Below are 18,482 nucleotides of genomic sequence, written 5' to 3'. Positions count from 1 at the left end.
TCAACTCTTTAGTAGTTACTACCAAACTTAATTTAGTATAAATTTAATATGGCAATAAAATAAAAGAAGCTTCAGTTATAATAGAAGGATAGAAGAATTTACTCTCAGAAGACCTTCCTTTTACAACTTCCAACCAGTCTAGTAGCATATTATTATTTGTTGGTCTAACTATCTCACAATGTCCTCCTTTAAAAATATAATGTTAATAAATAAATCAATGGCGCTACAAACTTTTTAGTTTTTGGCCTCAGATTTTTGTATCTGTTTAATGATCATTTGTTAAACTAATAGGCAAGTAGGTCATCGGCCTTCTGTGCCTGACGCACACCGTCGACTTTTTGGGTCTAAGGCAAGCTGGTTTCCTCACGATGTTTTCCTTCACCGTTCGAGCAAATGTTAAGGGCGCACATAGAAAGAAAATCCATTGGTGCACAGCCGAGGATCGAACCTACGACCTCAGGGATGAGAGTCACACGCTGAAGCTACTAGGCCAACACTGCTATATAATATAATGTCAATAAGGTGTATAAATCTAAACATTGCTTATCGTAGTGGTTCAGGAGGCGTAGAGATGCGCGATTTGGGTAACGGTGCAATGATGTCCGAGATAACGATCACTCACGCTGGGCCCGAACATGCGGGCGACTATCGATGCCTCGCCAGGAACTTGTATGGCACCGATGAACTGGTCTTCAGACTATTTGTAAAAGGTACAGCCTTAAAAATAAACATATTAAATTCACGGTACGGTCATTTTGTCTTTTGTTAACATGGCTTTTACACATTAAGGAAACACTTTTAAATCTAAATAAAATGACAAATAACTGTTAAGAAACCATTGCGTGCTTTACAGCGTGGTGGTGGTCACGTGGTCACGGTGAAACGTCGGAATAATTCAAATTTAAAACTATGTAAATAATTATAAGTTTATAATAATAATGCATAGCTTCAATCCGTTTAAAAAGTGTTTTCTTAACAGTTATTTGTTATTTTATTTAGCCAATAACGATCTTTATTACGCTAGTAGTTAAATCTTAATAAGAATTATTATTAAAACATAATTATATATAATTAATCGATTTTTAAATAACTATTAAACAAATAGTTATATTTCACAAGCAATTTTTTCACGACCAAAACAAGGCAAAAATTGTATTTGTATATATATAAATATATAAAAACTGAACGTCAAAATAACACTATTGACATTTTAACTGGTTTATTTTTGGTATCAAGAACGTCCAAGTGTTCCCGAAGAAGTCCGCATATCAGAGGTCTGGTCGCGAAAGGCCCGCATAACATGGCGTGTGACGCGCGGTGCCATAGTATCTCATTATTCACTACAGTACCGCTCCCTCGCTCGCGACCTCACAAATGCTCCGCTAAACGCTCCGCTTCCCGCTCTCGAAACGTGGGACTCACTTGAAGTCCTCAACATAACGCTAGCTAATTCGGATTTGCTTCATGTCGCGTAAGTTTGCTCAAGCTTATGAATATGTTAATGCTCTACGGATTTCAATTCCGTGACTAATATATTTATGTCATAGTTTCTATAGTGATTTTTAAATAGTTTAAAAAGGCTGTTTTCTTTATATTTACTAAAATGTCATAACAACTTACATACTTTTTTAGAGTGCATTAATTAATAACAATATAAATATATATGATTCTATAATATAAATACCTGTTTAGCATATTATTCTGAAAATATAAACTAAAGCACTACATCATTCTCAGGTCAGAAGGGCCAAGTCGAGCAGGGGCATTAGTGTCCGGATTATATCCTGATACTCGCTACGTGCTACGAATAGCCGCCCACAACGATGTCGGAGCTTCCCCTTTCACAACACCTCTACAATTTACTACTAGAGAAGAAGGTATGTAGAGCTTAGCGCTACGCCGTAGTAGAGCTACGGACCATTGTACATCTTAGTGTGAAGTTATAGATATAATTAACATAATAATAAATATGGGTAAACTAAAACTGATAAATTTTTATTTATTTTTCGTTGAGTAAAGTAATAGACAATGTATTTTAAAAAAGTTATTTTCGTAATGCAATTTTTGAATATGTATCATATTGAAAAATGAATATATATAAAATTACCGTGTCACAATGTTCGTTCCCATACTCCTATTATATATTCAGTAAGTCTGAGAATCGGCTACTATTTATATTACAAACCTCACTTTATTACATTTACGGGGTACACCCCAAAAAAATGTTTTTATATTTTTGGATAAAATATATTTTTTTTTATATTACAACATACAAAAATACATACAACCCTTAATATTCACCCCTCTACTATTAACCTCTATATTTTATTTGTTTATTAGAAAATAATGACTTGCACTTGAGGTTTATATAGAGAAACATATTCACAGAAAAACCTAATAAGTTTTCATTCCAAATACTGTCCAAATGTTCCATGTTGGTATAGTATTAAAAAGATAGGCTAAGTAAAATCACAGTAAGGAGAAACGAAGTTCGCGGGAGCAGCTAATAATTTATAATATATTCATATTTCATATTTAAATGGTCTTCTATTTAACAGACCATGAACATGTATTTTGTACAAAATCATTGTAACGTTTAAATCAATAAAAAACGCTTCAAATATACAAAAAAGCGATAAAATTTCACCAAAAACGTTTTCTTTGTAAAACCTTTTCTCCGATTTATATCACCATTTGCTAGTGAAGATAAAAGTAAACAGATTTGGTACGATTTTATTTTTCTTTGACACCAACAAGTGGGAAGCTTAGACGGGCACTAAAGTATACAATGATTAAAGCCTCTGGCCACTTCAGTTGCAAATGGGATTTTGTATATTTTTATAGAACAACTGGCGGTTTAAATAAAAAATAAATCAATGACGCTACAACCTTTTTAAATCTAGGCCTCAGATTTTTGTATTTTTTTTCATGATTATTGTTAATCTAATAGGCAAGAAGGTGATCAGCCTTCGACACACGCTGTCGATGTTTTGAGTCTAAGACAAGCCGGTTTCCTCACGGTGCTCCGTTCGAGCGAAAAGTTTAATGCACATAGAAAGAAAGTCCAATGGTGCACAGCCGTGGATCGAACCTACGACCTCAGGATTGAGAGTCACACGCTGAAGCCACTAGGCCAACACTACTTAACATCTGGCGGCTTATCCCTGAGATATAAATTAAAAAATTAATTTTTTTTTTAAATTCGTATATTTTCTAAATTGTGTTAATTAAAATTTCTCTCGTGGCAGGTAATTCAATGACGTCACAATTGTTTCAATTACAATCTTAGTTTTCCATTTTCCATTAGATAATAAAATCATTTAGAACAGTTATATAATGTGATTACAAATAAAAAGTCTTTGTATGAGGGGGTATATACAAGTATTCAAAATTACCAAGAACAAATTTTTATCTTTAAATACGAAATAGCACGTTCTTTGCTATGGATTTATTATTAAATACTTATTAACCTTGACGATGACCGTTAGCTAGTCAAAGGAGTTATTCTGAATGCGATGTACCTAGAAGAGGGTGCATTTGTTTTGTATGTATATCAAAAGACCGTCTCATTCGTTTTTAAAAAAATCCGATTTTTTTTTTAGGAGACATTAAAGGAGTTTCTATATTTTATACCTAAAATTGAGAATTAATGTTATATCTTTCCTGTTATATTTTTAATTTTATAAACATCTTTACCTACAATCATATTCATAAAATATGGGACTAATAAGTGATAAAAATATATGCATTTAATTTTAAATATAAACAGCTTATGAATGGTTATTTAGAGTTAATATAAATAAAAGTTCAAGGTATAAGCGTTCATAACGCTTTTAAAATTTCTCACTAATTAGCTAAGAGTTTAAGTTGAAAGGATTTACTTGAAAGAGGTAGATTTCTGTACAAATTGAAAGAAGAAGAATTTCAGATTTTCTGAAGGTTAAATCCGAACTATCTGATTAGGAGCGTAACTTATTCATATAACTCATTAAAACTTTGAAATAAATTTCATTATATTAACGATCTTAAAAAGAAGAGTTTCAATTTAACGGAATCATTTGTTTGTGATATGTTGACCATCTCGAAGACGTCTGAACTATATAAAATCCTTTCCGTGTTTAGTATCGTATTCATCAGGTGATAATAGCATACAGATTACAAATCAATTCCTTAAAATAAACAAGTAATATAGACGCAATGCTTTAAAGTGAATCTTGAAAACATTTGATAAATTTAAGGAAGTAATAAGCGCCGTTTATCAAATTTTGAGGAATTATCTAAGCAATACCTGTTATTTTGTTGGGATACTTTTTAGGAAATATTTCATATTAAATTTTCCAAGCTATCAATAACAACTGGTTTTGACGTAACAACAAAATTTTAAATCTGTAGCGCCTGGAGGAGTGCCACGGGACATATCACTGAGAGCCCTCCGCGCTCGAGAGCTACTCGTCACTTGGCAGGTTTGCATGTTTATTCTACCTTTGTAGTATACTCTTAATTTCTTTTGTACAATTTATTTTACTCGTTAAATATTAATATAATATAGATATTATATTAGTTTACCTGTTCACCGCGTGTACACTCACAGCCTCCACCGCGTGAATCCTGGCATGGTACGTTACTAGGCTACACTGTTCGATGGTGGGAGGCATCGGAAGAAGGCAAAGGCAGTATGGAGAATGCTTCAGAAAGTGGAGCGAGTTCTGATGCGACAAGTACGACGATACGAGGCCTGAAACCCGCTACACGATACTGTGTTACAGTCAGAGCATATAACGCAGCGGGGAATGGGCCGACATCACAACCGCACTATCGACATTCTTTGGAATCACGTAAGTGTATATTTTTACGCATAACTGAATATCATTTGTAACTTATTTCTTATCTAAATTTAATTAAAACATGTTATGTAAAATATATTTGTGTTGGTTTTGCATAGCACCAAATTTCTGGACCATAAATCTCTGAGACAATAAAAAATGATGAACTCGGTAATACAAAAAGTCCCGTATTATTTCCTCGTCAATATATCTACGTCAGAGACATGATACGTGCGTCATAAATTTTCCTATCAAAATGCAAAATGGCTTAATTGGACCGTGGCTTTTTCGATCCAGGTCAAACGATTCGGAACAAATTGATAGCACTTTTATTTTTAAACATTAAATTGTTTCTTTCATGAATTGTTATACCAATATATGAGTATTGGAATTTAGTGATATACTCTGGATACCCCGCTTTATAAATTTGGGAATATATCACCAATTGTAACTCCGAAGTAAAATACTAAAAAAATATATATATACTTTATTTCCAGAATACCAAAAACCCATTTTTGTAAAAACTTAAACCTCAAATAAGTACACGTGAGTGACATTAACCAAATAAAATAATGTTGATATTAAAAAATCCTTTATTATATATATTATAAAATTATTTAGCCCTGATAAAGTCAAATTTAAATGTATATTATCAGAAACAAGTTAGATAGTTTCATAACCGAACATCTTCATACTTCTATAAAGGTCGAGACAGCTTCATAATTACTTTGTAACTGATAGTTCTCTACATTTTCCACTTTGGCTCTGTTTAAACGGAAACTGTCTTGGAAGATGTCAGATTCCAAGCGTGACTTGAATTCTTGCTAAGTTATTTATGATCCTAGTCACTTATACTCAAACCAAATGCCAAAGTTCACGTTTAAATTTAGCTATTATTCTATTTTAACAAATATAATAATATATATTTAGCTTGCTAGAGATATATTGAAATAGGTTTAAACGTAATATTTGATGTAAGAATAAAAACCTCGTAGTAGGCTAAAAAGAATAAGTGACGTTGGTAATATTACTTAATTATAAATACCGAATTTTAGAATTGCATAATATAATATAATAGGATTTTTTTAAATGATTGTTGTAATGTCCAAGTACAGTTACTTCGAGATTCCAAATGAATCATAGCCTCTTCTGTCTAAATCGAAAGCTACCAAGTTACTGCTCTTTACAGATTTATTTATTTATTCACACTTCGTTGCATTAAAAAATCACAATACATAAAAAAATATATGGGGCCTTATCGCAAACATGCGATCTCTTGCAGTCCACCCTAGTAAGAGAAATCCTTAGTAAAAAACGAAAAATGATGAGTAAAGTGCTAAAAGTGCATTACCAAATGAAATATAAAATAATATATAGAACCTTAATCTAAAGTAATACAAAAAAAAACAAACTAAAAAGCTAATCAGAAGCTAAAAATCGTTTTCATGAATGGCGATGAAATACAAAGGAAAAGGAGAAACAAGAATTACATAAGTCACGATTGATCAGGCTAGGATAAGGTTATGAAATGTTTATGCAGAAGAGTTTAAAAAAATGATAGAGAGATAGCTAATCGTATAGAGTCGGGAAGCTTATCCACGATTTATTTGGATTAAAGAAATATATTTTTTAATATATTTAATAGCCCCAAATGGAAGTCCAGAAGGCCTAGCATGCGTTTCAAGTGGTTCCACATCGCTTCGCGTGTCATGGCGGCCGCCCGCCCTCGAATCAAGGGGCGGGCTTATCACTCACTACACTCTACAATACACACGGCGCGATGCCGATCCATTACAGCCAGTGCAGGATGCACAGTTACGTGTTCAGGTATGATTTAAATTAAAAAAAAGAATATGCTTATATTAATAAGTAATTATAAAATTGACGTGTTGCATTGCATCGCAAGCGACACAGATTAAAAAACAAAATTTAAAATAAATCTCATTAATTTTAATGAAAATATCTGTATCTTAAACTTAGCTCTTGTAGAGTCACGTTCAGCTTCATCATATCGAAGCATTTGCAATGCTAGGTACATGGTTGTCGATTTACACTTTAGTAGTACACATTATATGTGATATCTAAACCTATTAGATTTTAGCCTATTCTAATTATGTACCAACACTTATTAATAAGTAAAATAAAAATATATGAAAAACTTATATATACCTATAAATATAATTGGTAATATACTTTAATTACGCGATTATATATAAGATGAAAAAAATTACTCGTTAAGATTAAAACGTCATTATTTGACATTCATAAATTTAAACCATAAGAATAAAAATAATTGTTTTATTTACATACATATAACATTCAATGTATATATAATAGGGCGAAGAAACAACAGTGTCTCGCCTTACGCCATTTGCTGAATACGACATAAGAGTCCGTGCACACAATGCTGCGGGAGACGGCCTCTTATCTCCAGCACAAATCTGTAGGACTGATGAAGACGGTAAGAAGCACTACAATTTAAATAATTAAATTAATTAAAAAACAAAAATAATTTTGTTACAATTATTATACTAAGTTATAAGCTATTCAAAAGCGGATTTGTGGTTATATTATACAACAGAAACTTCCTGGGCTCCGAGTTTAACAATACAAATTAACATTAACAAAACACATCATTCCATTGGACCCAGAAATTGTTGTTTATTATTGATTTATTTCTAAAAAAAGATCATACTACAGTAAATTATACAGAGACGATTAATGAAAATGGATTCATAATCAAGTGGATTTATCCTACTGCACCCGCGAAACATTTCCTACCATAATAATAATAAACCACGTATCGACCAACATAAAGGAACATAACTTTTACTTAGATATTATTGATTCTGCAATGCCGGACCACAAACAAATATATCTAGAATTAAAGCAATTATCGCCAGAAACAAAGCAGCATATATTATGAAACTCTCAACTATGAAAAAGTTTTTAAGCGAGTTGAGCACGATGTTTCAAAATGTATTTTAGACTATAATCATTCACATACAACACACAACTTAATCATTAAAAACATTAAAATTAATTCATATAAATTTATCCTTAAAAAACTAGATACAAAATATTAATAACGAAATATTGATCAATTATGTTTGATACAACCAAGGGCTAATTACGGAAAACTTAATATAATGTATCAAGGTGCACAAATATTTAGTAAATTGCAATCCAGTTTAAAAAACCTTTTTATAAATTTAATTTTTTTTTTTAAAACAACATATAATTAGATAAAACAATCTATACAATACCAAACAGATTTTTATAGACACACACAATTGTGTTGTAAAAGTTCAATATAAATTAATAGAACAAATATGTATTTACAAAACATAAAAAGTCACTGCTAGCATTTGTTTTTATGTATGGACGCCTAACGAATTATTACAATTAGTCATACAACCCGTTGTAACGAACAGGCGACCTACCTGTACAGTAAAAAATATTGTACAGATTGTTAGCAAGTATTATTTTTATTTTATATAGCTTATCTTCAAATAATTTCATAACATGATGTACATAACTAACCTACTCTAAATTTTCTCACTTAGTGAATTTTGTTCTTTGAGAAATGAAGTATCATTGAACTGAATTGTCTTTGTTAGTTGTCGTCCTCAAAGATATCGGTACGTCATATTCGTAATTACATAAATAATTATTATACAATGTAATTGTATATATTATAATTGGAGCAATGTAATTAATACTCGTAGTACCAAGTGCACCGAGTGGCATCAAGCTGATTGCTCTAAGTGAGAGAGCTCTTCGCGCTTCCTGGCTTCCTCCCGTAGAACCAAATGGAAGGCTGACACACTACTCGCTCTATTTCAAGGATCTGGCAGGGTAAGGAACGCCGCATACACAAAATCACCATAGAGTCGAATCACGCATCTATTTTAATAAATTAATAATAAACATTAAAAGTTTATTAAAAAATTAGACACATTCATTTTCGGCAAACCACATTTAAAGCTCTACTACACATATTGACATACTAAGCCTTAAAGTACCATACCATAAACATAAGGAAATCTATGAATATTTTATTTACTGTAACTAAACATAACCTAGTACATGATAATTTATATAACTATAACCACCTTACATTAAGATAACAGAACCACAAACTTTTTTGAATATTGTACAAGTATGTTAAAAAATTTAGTCATAAAGAGTAATTCAACAACTAACATAAATTATGCATAAAGAACATATATAAAAATGTATGTTGTTAAATTAATAATTTAATCGCTCTAATAAAAACGTATTGTTTAAAGGTTATCTGAATAAAGAAAGGTCTCATTTATCAATTTAAAAAACATCTTTTTTTTTTCAACAAGGTCCCAAGAAGCGAACTTAACCCGAGTGAACTCGTGTACGGAGAGTGAAGGGTCACCGGTGGAATGTATGAAGACATTAAGAGGTTTACGTTCAGGAAGAACATATGAAGCCTGGGTTAGAGCTGCCACAGGTGCTGGAGAGGGACCTACCTCCACTGTGGTAGAGTGTCAGACGACTGCTTTGGGTTAGTAAAAACAAAAGTATCAGAAGACAATGTAGGAACACCCTTGCATATAATGCTGATAAGGTTTTTGCCGTTATATATATTGTGACACGAATGTTGTACTGAATGTACTCGTACTCGTAATGTTTTACTCCTTAGTCTTAAGTCAGTCTATTTGCAGCTACGAATCTTTTGTAAAAAGATTCAGTGTTTACGTTACGTAAATTCTTTCAATGAAACCATAAAGACAACTTAAACATTATCTGTGTCACAACTCAAGTCAACTTATATTTTTCATGATTTTTGAAAAACGTATAAATAAAAGTGTCCTTCATGAAGCTTTGTTTAATTTCAATTTAGTTATTGTACTAAACATTATGCGATTTAGCTCCAGCCCGAATCTCATCGTTCGGTGGAGTAGCTGCAGGAACAGCGGGAAGTGCCCTATCGCTTCGTTGTGTTGTGGGCGGAGTCCCTCCTCCTTCCAAGCGATGGCTCCGTGGTGGAAGTCCACTTCACATTCGAACACCATTCCATTTGGATGGAGATGCTTTGATGATAAGGAGTAAGCAACTATACGTTGTCTTAAGATAATTTTCATTAGTATTAATTCTAATTTTAATGCCATACAAAGGGACAAATTTACTTTAATATTAACCAAAAACTTTACAGAATATATATGAAAACTATTTTTAACCTGTCTAGGCAGCTATATTAGATCTTAATTTATAGTAAGTTTATTTTATATGCCGATCTTCTCGTAGTCGAAACCCCAATTTTTTTTATTGTAATCAAAGCGAGCAAAAGCACACATCTTTAAAAACAAATTATTGGGAACACGGCATACCACTCATAGAATAAGGCAAACAAAAATCAGTCCTATTATTCTACTATCTACAGTATCAAAGATTTCTTAAAAATATATTTTTAGACCTGGAACTCCAACACGCCGACAATTACACATGCGTAGCAGAGAACCCCCATGGGTCAGACTCAGTGACGTGGCGGGTTTTTGTCTTACGACCCCCGTCTCCACCAGGGTTGGCACTTATTGAAGCCAGGTCTCGAGAGCTAGAACTGGAGATCAGAGCTTCTCCAAGAGTGCCAGGACATGCCATCCCTAAAGAGCATACACTGCATTGGAGGCTTGCTGCACCTGAGGTTATTTTCCTTCATGTCTTATATCCGTAAATTTATTGTCCATCTGTAAATTTTCAACCTACTATTACGCCTTTAGCGAATAAGACTTTATAGATTTGATAATTATGTAATAAATATATCGTTGAATATATTTAGTTTGTTAATGAAACCGTTGGCATGTTACTTACGTTATGGGTATATCAAAATTCGGAATAAGTTGTCGTTTCAAGTGGTATGTAGTTATGTTAGTAGGTATGTTAAATTCTCTAATATGGGGCTTTATTGAGTACAGTTATAACAAATCTTCACAGTCATATTCATCACATAACGTGCACATAATTTTTAATGGTAAATGCTTAAAAAGACCGTGTTTAAAAAGAAGAAGAAAGATAAAATAATATTTTTACATTTTCATGTGTTCATACACATGAAAATGTAAAAATATTATGCGGGTGGGTGCAGAGGACATAGAAAGCGTTCAACAATTTGTTTACCTCGAAAGCGTCGTGTCTGAAACTGGAGGTACAGAAGAGGCCATCACTTCGCGCATTGCCAAGGCCAGAGCAACCTTTGCACAACTTCGGCCTATATGGCAGTCACGGATGTTGACGCGTCGAATCAAGGTTAAAATATTCGGATCCAACGTCAAATCTGTGCTGCTCTATGGGTGTGAAACGTGGAAGGTCACCAAACACATCTCGCACCGACTCCAAGTCTTCGTTAACCGCTGTCTTCGCCGTATTCTGAACATCTACTGGCCTGAAAAGATCTCTAACGAGCAACTTTGGGAGCGCTGTCGAGAAACCCCGATCAGCCAGCAGGTCAAGCGACGCAAATGGAATTGGATAGGCCATACACTCCGAATCCCCTCCCAAATGAGATCCCCTCAATCATATTCCCAAGCAGGCGCTTGATTGGAATCCGCAAGGAAAGCGGAAGCGTGGCCGTCCCAAACAAACCTGGCGCCGAACAGTTGCGGACGAGGCAAAGAGAGCCGGAAAGACTTGGAGCGAGGTGAAACACGAGGCTCAAGACCGAACGCGATGGAGACTCACTGTGGAAGCCCTCTGCCCCACCTAGGGGTTATAGGACATTAAGTCAGTCAAGTCATGTGTATGATAAGATGATTAATATATCATAAAGTGGTACTTCTCGAGGTATTTGAAAAAAAACAAAGTACATCATGCTTTCCCAATGACAGCAGGCTTATGATATAACCAAACAAAATTTTTTTTTATTTTGTATATTTATGAACAAAAACTAGAAATTTTGTCCGTCTTTGGGAATTATAGCACTCATAATACTAGTTGTCGTTACTAATGCATCAATTGGATTTGCATAAAGACAAGAATCTTAAAATGTAGTTCTGCCCTACTTTCAGTCAATTTGAATAATCTTCTCAAGAGACTGAGAAATTGTATCTTATTAAGAAATAATTTAGTACAACGTAATCTTTTTATTTCTCTAATTTTATTCTTGACTATAAAATGTTTATTTTACTGTGTACTTTGTAAGTTTCGTTTTGAAACGGCTCGAATTGATACTTGAAATAATGTCATACGAAGCATCTTTAGTACTTTGGCTTCCTTAAAATACTCTCTTCACTTCATCTGACATTGACAACATAATTTCCTGTCTTTTACATTAGGATTAATTCTTTAAATATTAGCTTTTGGAGTTATAGAAGACAATATATAAGTTAACCATGACTGGTTCATTCAAAGTAATAATAGATTGATAAATGATGTAAAAAAATAATAACAATATTTGTCGAATGTAATTTTTTTAAATAGTTAAATTAAGACTTAAGGTGTTTGATTTGATGACCAAAGCTCGCCGCAAACTATGACTTTTTCATGGTAAAAATATATAGGGTTATACGTTATTCAAAAGAATAGTTGCCATAATAAGTTACCAATAACAGGGCGAATGGAGGGTGCAAACTGTGAGTCCTGGTCCAGCCATTCTTTCCGGCCTTCGATGTGGGTCAGCATACCGGGCATATGGCTCGGCCGGTGGTCCACCCGGCACTGAGATTTCCATCCGGACCTCTGGGGGTCCTCCTGTATCCCCACCCGATAATAGATGGATCAGGTGCAATGCTACACATGCGCAGTTTGATACCAGCATGTGGTCTGATGGAGGGTGTGGTCCTGTGGCCTTGAAACTGGAGTGGGCTGGGTCAGGTGTGGCAGGAGCGAGGGATGTACCAGTTGGTGGTGAAGTCATATTGGGAGGTGAGTAAATTCTTTGGTGCATAGCATTTTTATGTCTGCTTAATTTATAATTTTTCAGGACTCAAACAACTAACAGTAGTATGTCGGAATATGGACTGTAATTACAGGTTTTTTTTTAACGCTAGGTGTTAAAGATATTTAGGTTAAAATTTTCTATTAAAAAGTAATGAAGATTAGAAAATATAATGTTCATAGTAATTTTCATTTACCAGGCCTTTCTCCGGGATCACGTTACCGTGTGGCAGCCCGTGCTTCGAACGAAGCTGGCTGGACTCGGGAAGTCTATGAATTCACTACAAGTCCACCAGAAGGAGATTACGCAGAAGAGGTAGACGCGCCATTTCCCGCTACAGCTGGTGAATTGGCTTTATTGCTCGCTCTGTGTGCGGCTCTCTCCGTAGCGGCACTGACAATACTTGCTATTTTGCTCAGAAGAAAAAGGTTTGCTAGATTTTTCATATACTATATTAGAAAAAATATGTCAATTATTTTTATGATATGTCCGAATAAAAATATACATCCAACCAAAAAAACAACATTTGCAAGTTTTAATATCGAGTTTAACTGCATATAATATAAACCTGTTTTTAATCCTGTGATGTTTGACGGAAAAAGTACTTTAGTTAAAAGAGCAATCAGACAAATTTATGAATTAGGCCTACCCCTATAGAGTATAAGACGATACTTAAAACTAAGATATAATGTCGCAACTACTACTACTAGATTTGCGTATTATACTGGTGATACTGAGACATTCACTATAATAAATTACAACCGAGAAATATAAAATATTACAGAAATCGTAATAAGATTTCGCGTATTTATTTTTGTCAAATATTTTTTCCAATTCAGTAAATTACAGCAAATAATAAGTTAATTGGAAGGTCTCCAATTTTCGATGTTACCATGACAACAACAACTTGGTCCCTTTGTGATGATGGTTATTACATTTTCAAAATGAGTTTCTCGGAAACCGAATATTAGAACGTACATTATTTCCAAGCAGAATAAACGGATTTTATTTTTATTGAATGTTAATTATTATTTCATATCGTCTCACAATCAACGTATGTGTGAGTTCATACCGAGCTTTTTATAGCTTTGGTACTCTATGACAGTAGTGATACAGATTCCTACGTTTTTGTGTACATTTTCGATATAAATATTCAGTTCTCTTAATATCCGTTACATACAACTCAACATTAAATTCAGCATCGCCATTTAAAGTTACAGAGTACGAGTGCTGGTGTTAAAACTGAATCCGATTGGGAAGTCGTCTTTTCAATTTTAAAAAATGAAAACGAGAATTCGGTTTTCTCATCTGTTATCTTAGATCAGACTTAGCAAAATAGAAATTATTATAATATGTACAAATTTTTTACGTGTTACGCCGTTTTATTTATATTTTGTACAACTTTCTTATAAGCTCCTATTAATGAAAAATTTACTAATGTTTATGAACATTATTAGTGAATGTATTTAAGACATCTTCAGTGAAATTATTGTTTTATGTAAACAGCAAAGTACGTTTAATTTAGATCTTGCAATTTAACGTAAGATTTATTGCATAGGACGGATGGTGCCATGCCTCGGGTGACGACAAGTGCCGACAAGACAGCTTGTGGCACGTACAGACCGCCGCATTCTACACCCAAACTACTTCCCGATCCTCCAGGTAACTCATACAATATATGCAATGTTAAACTTTTAATAAATGGTTTGGCAAAAGAGGACTTACATATACGTCTTTTTTAATAAACAACAAATGTTCACTTTTAAAGCAGTTAATCTCTGTTACATTCATTCACAATCATACACAAATTTATAATTAGAGAAAATTTGATTATCAGTACTTTAGTATTTGTTCCCAATTATTCTTAACAGTATCATCTAATTTTATATATTTTTTTATTTTATAATACTAAAAACTGTAATTTTTTACTTTTATTTCACACACTGTTTTATTGTATTTTATTACTCTTTAATGCATAATATTCTACGGTTTCGATATTTGTAAATATGTGAGGAACATGTATACTCACGATTCAATAATTGACCTGTATAGTAGTTTTATTCTAGGAGTACATTGTTTTGATATTGTAAATCCTATTTTAAAAGAGTAAGATTGGAGTTTCTTGCCCATTATACTCCATACAAAACTACCTTTTAGAATCATCTTTATATTTTATTAAACGTTCAAAAGGGCCATTTTAGGTGATCTAATTGGAATAATTGATTTGACTTCATTATACTGGTATAATTAATCAGTTGTCTGAATTTCTATATTTGTTTTCAACAGATTGTAACTAGACAGTGTAGTTTGAATCTGTATAAGCCGGAAATTCTTTATATGATTACAGAAAACACTTTTTTTTCGTTTTAATTTGTTAAATTGGTTAGTTAAATGACAGTGTAAGTTTTCTTTTAAATATAGTTTTATAAAGCTGTAAGTGTTTATAAACTCGACCAACACAACTCTAAAAAGTTCTGTACGACAATCATTAACTTAGTTGTGCGATCTTATAAAGATCCACCCTGCTCCGTCGGAATTGGTAATGCTTTTGTAAGTTTCATAGTAACAGCTTGAGTATTACACAGATGTTTACGAGATAAGTCCATATGCAACCTTCGCGGGTGGTGAGGGTGTAGGACCGGGTTCTAGAGCATACACTTTGCAACTGCGAGCCCTGGCTCGTCATGACGATGATGCGGCACCGCCACCACACAGCACTGACGGTAAGAATAAGTTTATAAGAATAAAGCTGCCATACAATATTTTTGCCAATACGTTTTTACAAGTAAATTAGAAAAAAGGTGGTACGTGGTGGTACCACATACATGGTATTTAACCTTTATGACTCAAGTTCATTTCCAAACGATATTTTCTTGCTGGATATAAAAGGTCGTTCATAATTTGATTATATCAAAATTATTATTTAACAACTTTTCGTTTAATTATTTTTTATTATATTTAACGATAATAACCCCTATTGATGGCTAACTATCTTACCTAATATAGAAGAAACATGTTTGGACGCTTATGAAGCACAACGAAGGCGCAGGCGCAGACGACATTATTGCACTGATCATGGTAAGATTCAAATACATTTTAAATTAATAAGCGTAATTTTTCATTAAAATCACATAAATAATACAAATCTTCTTTATAGTCAACGAGTGAGGTGAGCGCTCGCTTTGATTCAATTGGATTTGATAGTAAAATATCTAAGATGACATTTATGTGCCAGCCACGTTCGGGCCCACTCGTCTGAGGAAGTACTCTAGCTGATCATAATTTTTCAACCTATTATGTAATACATGGTTTTTAATTATGAAAAATAATAATAAACACAAATAATTGCAGATACCAATATAGGGTTTTTTTTTAAATAAATAGTGTTATATGCAATATAAGGCCTATCTTTTGTTAGCAGGTTGTTCACAAGACTCGGGGAGTTGAGGACACACTGCCGAATATTTAGAAAATATCTAGTCAACTTAGCGAATTCTGTTATACATATTAATATGTATACAATTTTTTTACAATTATATTATCTATTTCTATTAAATTTTGTTTCATTTTGTCCAATTTGCTATCCACACATTGTGAAATATGTTATATACACAAATATGTAACAAATGAGATAACACATAACATTTAATGTTTAATGAACTTGATTTCACATTACAAAAAATGTATTTTATATACATGAGGAACTTAATATGTATATATACGAACGAGATTCACGTTGCCATCAGCAGTCCCAATTGTAGTCTACTAGGCTAAATCTGATACGTTTCTTTAATGCCCTTACCTATATTGTCTATGCTTAAAAATAAAATGCATTTTCAAGGATTCCTACAAAAATTAATACGTTTACTATTATGTTTCAGAGTTTTACTTACTTTTGCTGACCAAAGGGGTGGGGGGGATAAATTGCAGTAATTGTGCTTACGTTAAATTTGAACGACTAATGATGTGAGCCATATATATAGCCATACAGTCGTAATCCTATATCATAAATAGTTAAAAATATAAATGATTGCGAGATCTTTGCACCGTCAAACCTAAGGGTTCACCACCATGAGTTAAGAGCTTGAAGGAATCTTCAACACTGTGAGGAAAATTCTCATATGAGAATTGTTTTGTCTTGTTACTAACGTCCTTACTGGTTTTTAATATTAAAAATACACTTTAAATTCCACATATATAACATTAGTCAAGTCAGTTCATGTATCACGCTATTAGTTATTAATTTTTAGGACGCACAAACGTGTCAGCGGTTACAATGTTCAACGACATCGGAGTAACTCGCACTACGAGTAAACAAATAAATATCTCATTGGTTGCATCATTCATCATGCATTAAATTGCATCTATATAGTTTTCTAGATGCTATTATAATACACCAAGTTATCCAATTAGATTTCCTATCCTTTATTATAAGATACATATTTAATGCAACTGAAGCTTATTTGATAGCATAAAACAAACTCCTTTGAAGGTCATTTGACCAAATCTTGTAGTGTAACGGATTGTTTATGATCTTAGAATAACGGTCACGCATACCGTAAGTATGACTTCCGTATGTCAAAAAAACAATCACGTTAGAGAAACAGTCTTACTCTAAGTCTCGACTTCCAATTTTAAGGTTGACGGGGCTTACTTGGTTTTGCTAACAACAGTTTTATTTTGTTTTATTTATAAAATATATAAAATAAAAAATGGTGTGTATACTTATGTACACGTGTTAGAAGTTATACTTATTTGGCGGAACAAGATAAAAAATAATCTTTCGCCTTATTCTATGTTTGTAGAAAAAACGTCACTAACAATAGAAAAAAAAACTCTTATAATTTTTCCCTAACGCGCTTGGCTGACCTATAAACTTACTCTTGTAATCATGAGAAAAACAGTGATAATTAATAACTCTGTCTTACTAAAGCACTGATCCTTCTGTTATGATAGTTTTGTCATTTATAATTACAATGGTAATGTATTGAAGGTTATAATCAATTCTAGCTATGACTAATTGAAATGTGGGGCACAGTCTATGAACTAGGTCTGTCTCTCGTCTGCCTAAATATTTTAAAATGAAACTTCTCATCCAAGCATTACTCTGCAATTATTTAATGTGCAAATGTTCCTGCTATGGAATTTCTTACCAATTTATATCAGACGAGCTCAGTCTTTAAATTTATTTTAAATTCTTCTTTTTGATAATTTTTCTCCTGCTTCGTAAATTCTACTTTTGGCTATTTGTATCTGGCTGGTTTTAGTAGCATTAAAAGTTTACATTTTAAAGAAGATAATTCCAAATTCAAATTAAGAAAATGTGTGATTTTTATTTACTTTTCGTACTATCAAGATGAGTGGATCTCGAAGAAATTCGATACATTTTAAAATTTTACTACAAAAAAGGTAAAAATGCAATGCAAGCCGCGAATGTGAAGCCGAAAATGCAATGTGCATTGACCTAGTGCAGTGTCTGTGAGAGTAGCACAAATTTAGTTTAAGCATTTTCAATCCGGAAATTTTAATGTCAAAGATGCACGTCGCTCTGGTCGCCCGCCCTATTACGGATAAAATGGACCACCTGTTTCGGTCTCATCAGAATTCTTTAGGCATTGTTAGGTTAATATCACGAGAGGATTGCCAAAACCAATTGTCGGTATTTTGATCAGAAGCCCCCAATATTTCTATATCAATGGGATCATGTCCCTACCTATAAGATGGCAAAAAGTGATCGAACAAAATGGTAC

General features: G+C 33.0%; 1 protein-coding gene across 2 annotated transcripts in view; it reads left to right on the top strand.

Moving 5' to 3' along the window:
- Nucleotides 1-16,288, top strand: part of LOC123717497 (Down syndrome cell adhesion molecule-like protein Dscam2) — a 39,776-nt gene extending 23,488 nt beyond the window's left edge. Inside the window, exons 18-34 of one of the 2 annotated variants that reach the window (XM_045673507.1) lie at nt 553-710; nt 1,237-1,471; nt 1,738-1,877; nt 4,393-4,463; nt 4,592-4,835; nt 6,469-6,650; nt 7,161-7,284; nt 8,552-8,681; nt 9,179-9,363; nt 9,731-9,907; nt 10,274-10,503; nt 12,407-12,719; nt 12,932-13,160; nt 14,291-14,394; nt 15,318-15,455; nt 15,739-15,810; nt 16,151-16,288. In XM_045673507.1, the coding sequence (XP_045529463.1) occupies nt 553-710; nt 1,237-1,471; nt 1,738-1,877; nt 4,393-4,463; nt 4,592-4,835; nt 6,469-6,650; nt 7,161-7,284; nt 8,552-8,681; nt 9,179-9,363; nt 9,731-9,907; nt 10,274-10,503; nt 12,407-12,719; nt 12,932-13,160; nt 14,291-14,394; nt 15,318-15,455; nt 15,739-15,810; nt 16,151-16,179 (2,761 nt within the window). In that variant the 3' untranslated portion in view covers nt 16,180-16,288. The remainder of the gene's footprint in view (nt 1-552; nt 711-1,236; nt 1,472-1,737; nt 1,878-4,392; nt 4,464-4,591; nt 4,836-6,468; nt 6,651-7,160; nt 7,285-8,551; nt 8,682-9,178; nt 9,364-9,730; nt 9,908-10,273; nt 10,504-12,406; nt 12,720-12,931; nt 13,161-14,290; nt 14,395-15,317; nt 15,456-15,738; nt 15,811-16,150) is intronic. The other variant, XM_045673508.1, reaches the window with a different exon arrangement.
- Nucleotides 16,289-18,482: the final 2,194 nt, after the last annotated feature.

This window comes from Pieris brassicae, chromosome 12 (assembly GCF_905147105.1).
Source record: "Pieris brassicae chromosome 12, ilPieBrab1.1, whole genome shotgun sequence".
NCBI classification, from domain to species: domain Eukaryota; kingdom Metazoa; phylum Arthropoda; class Insecta; order Lepidoptera; family Pieridae; genus Pieris; species Pieris brassicae.
This window is presented reverse-complemented; position numbering and strand designations above follow the sequence as displayed.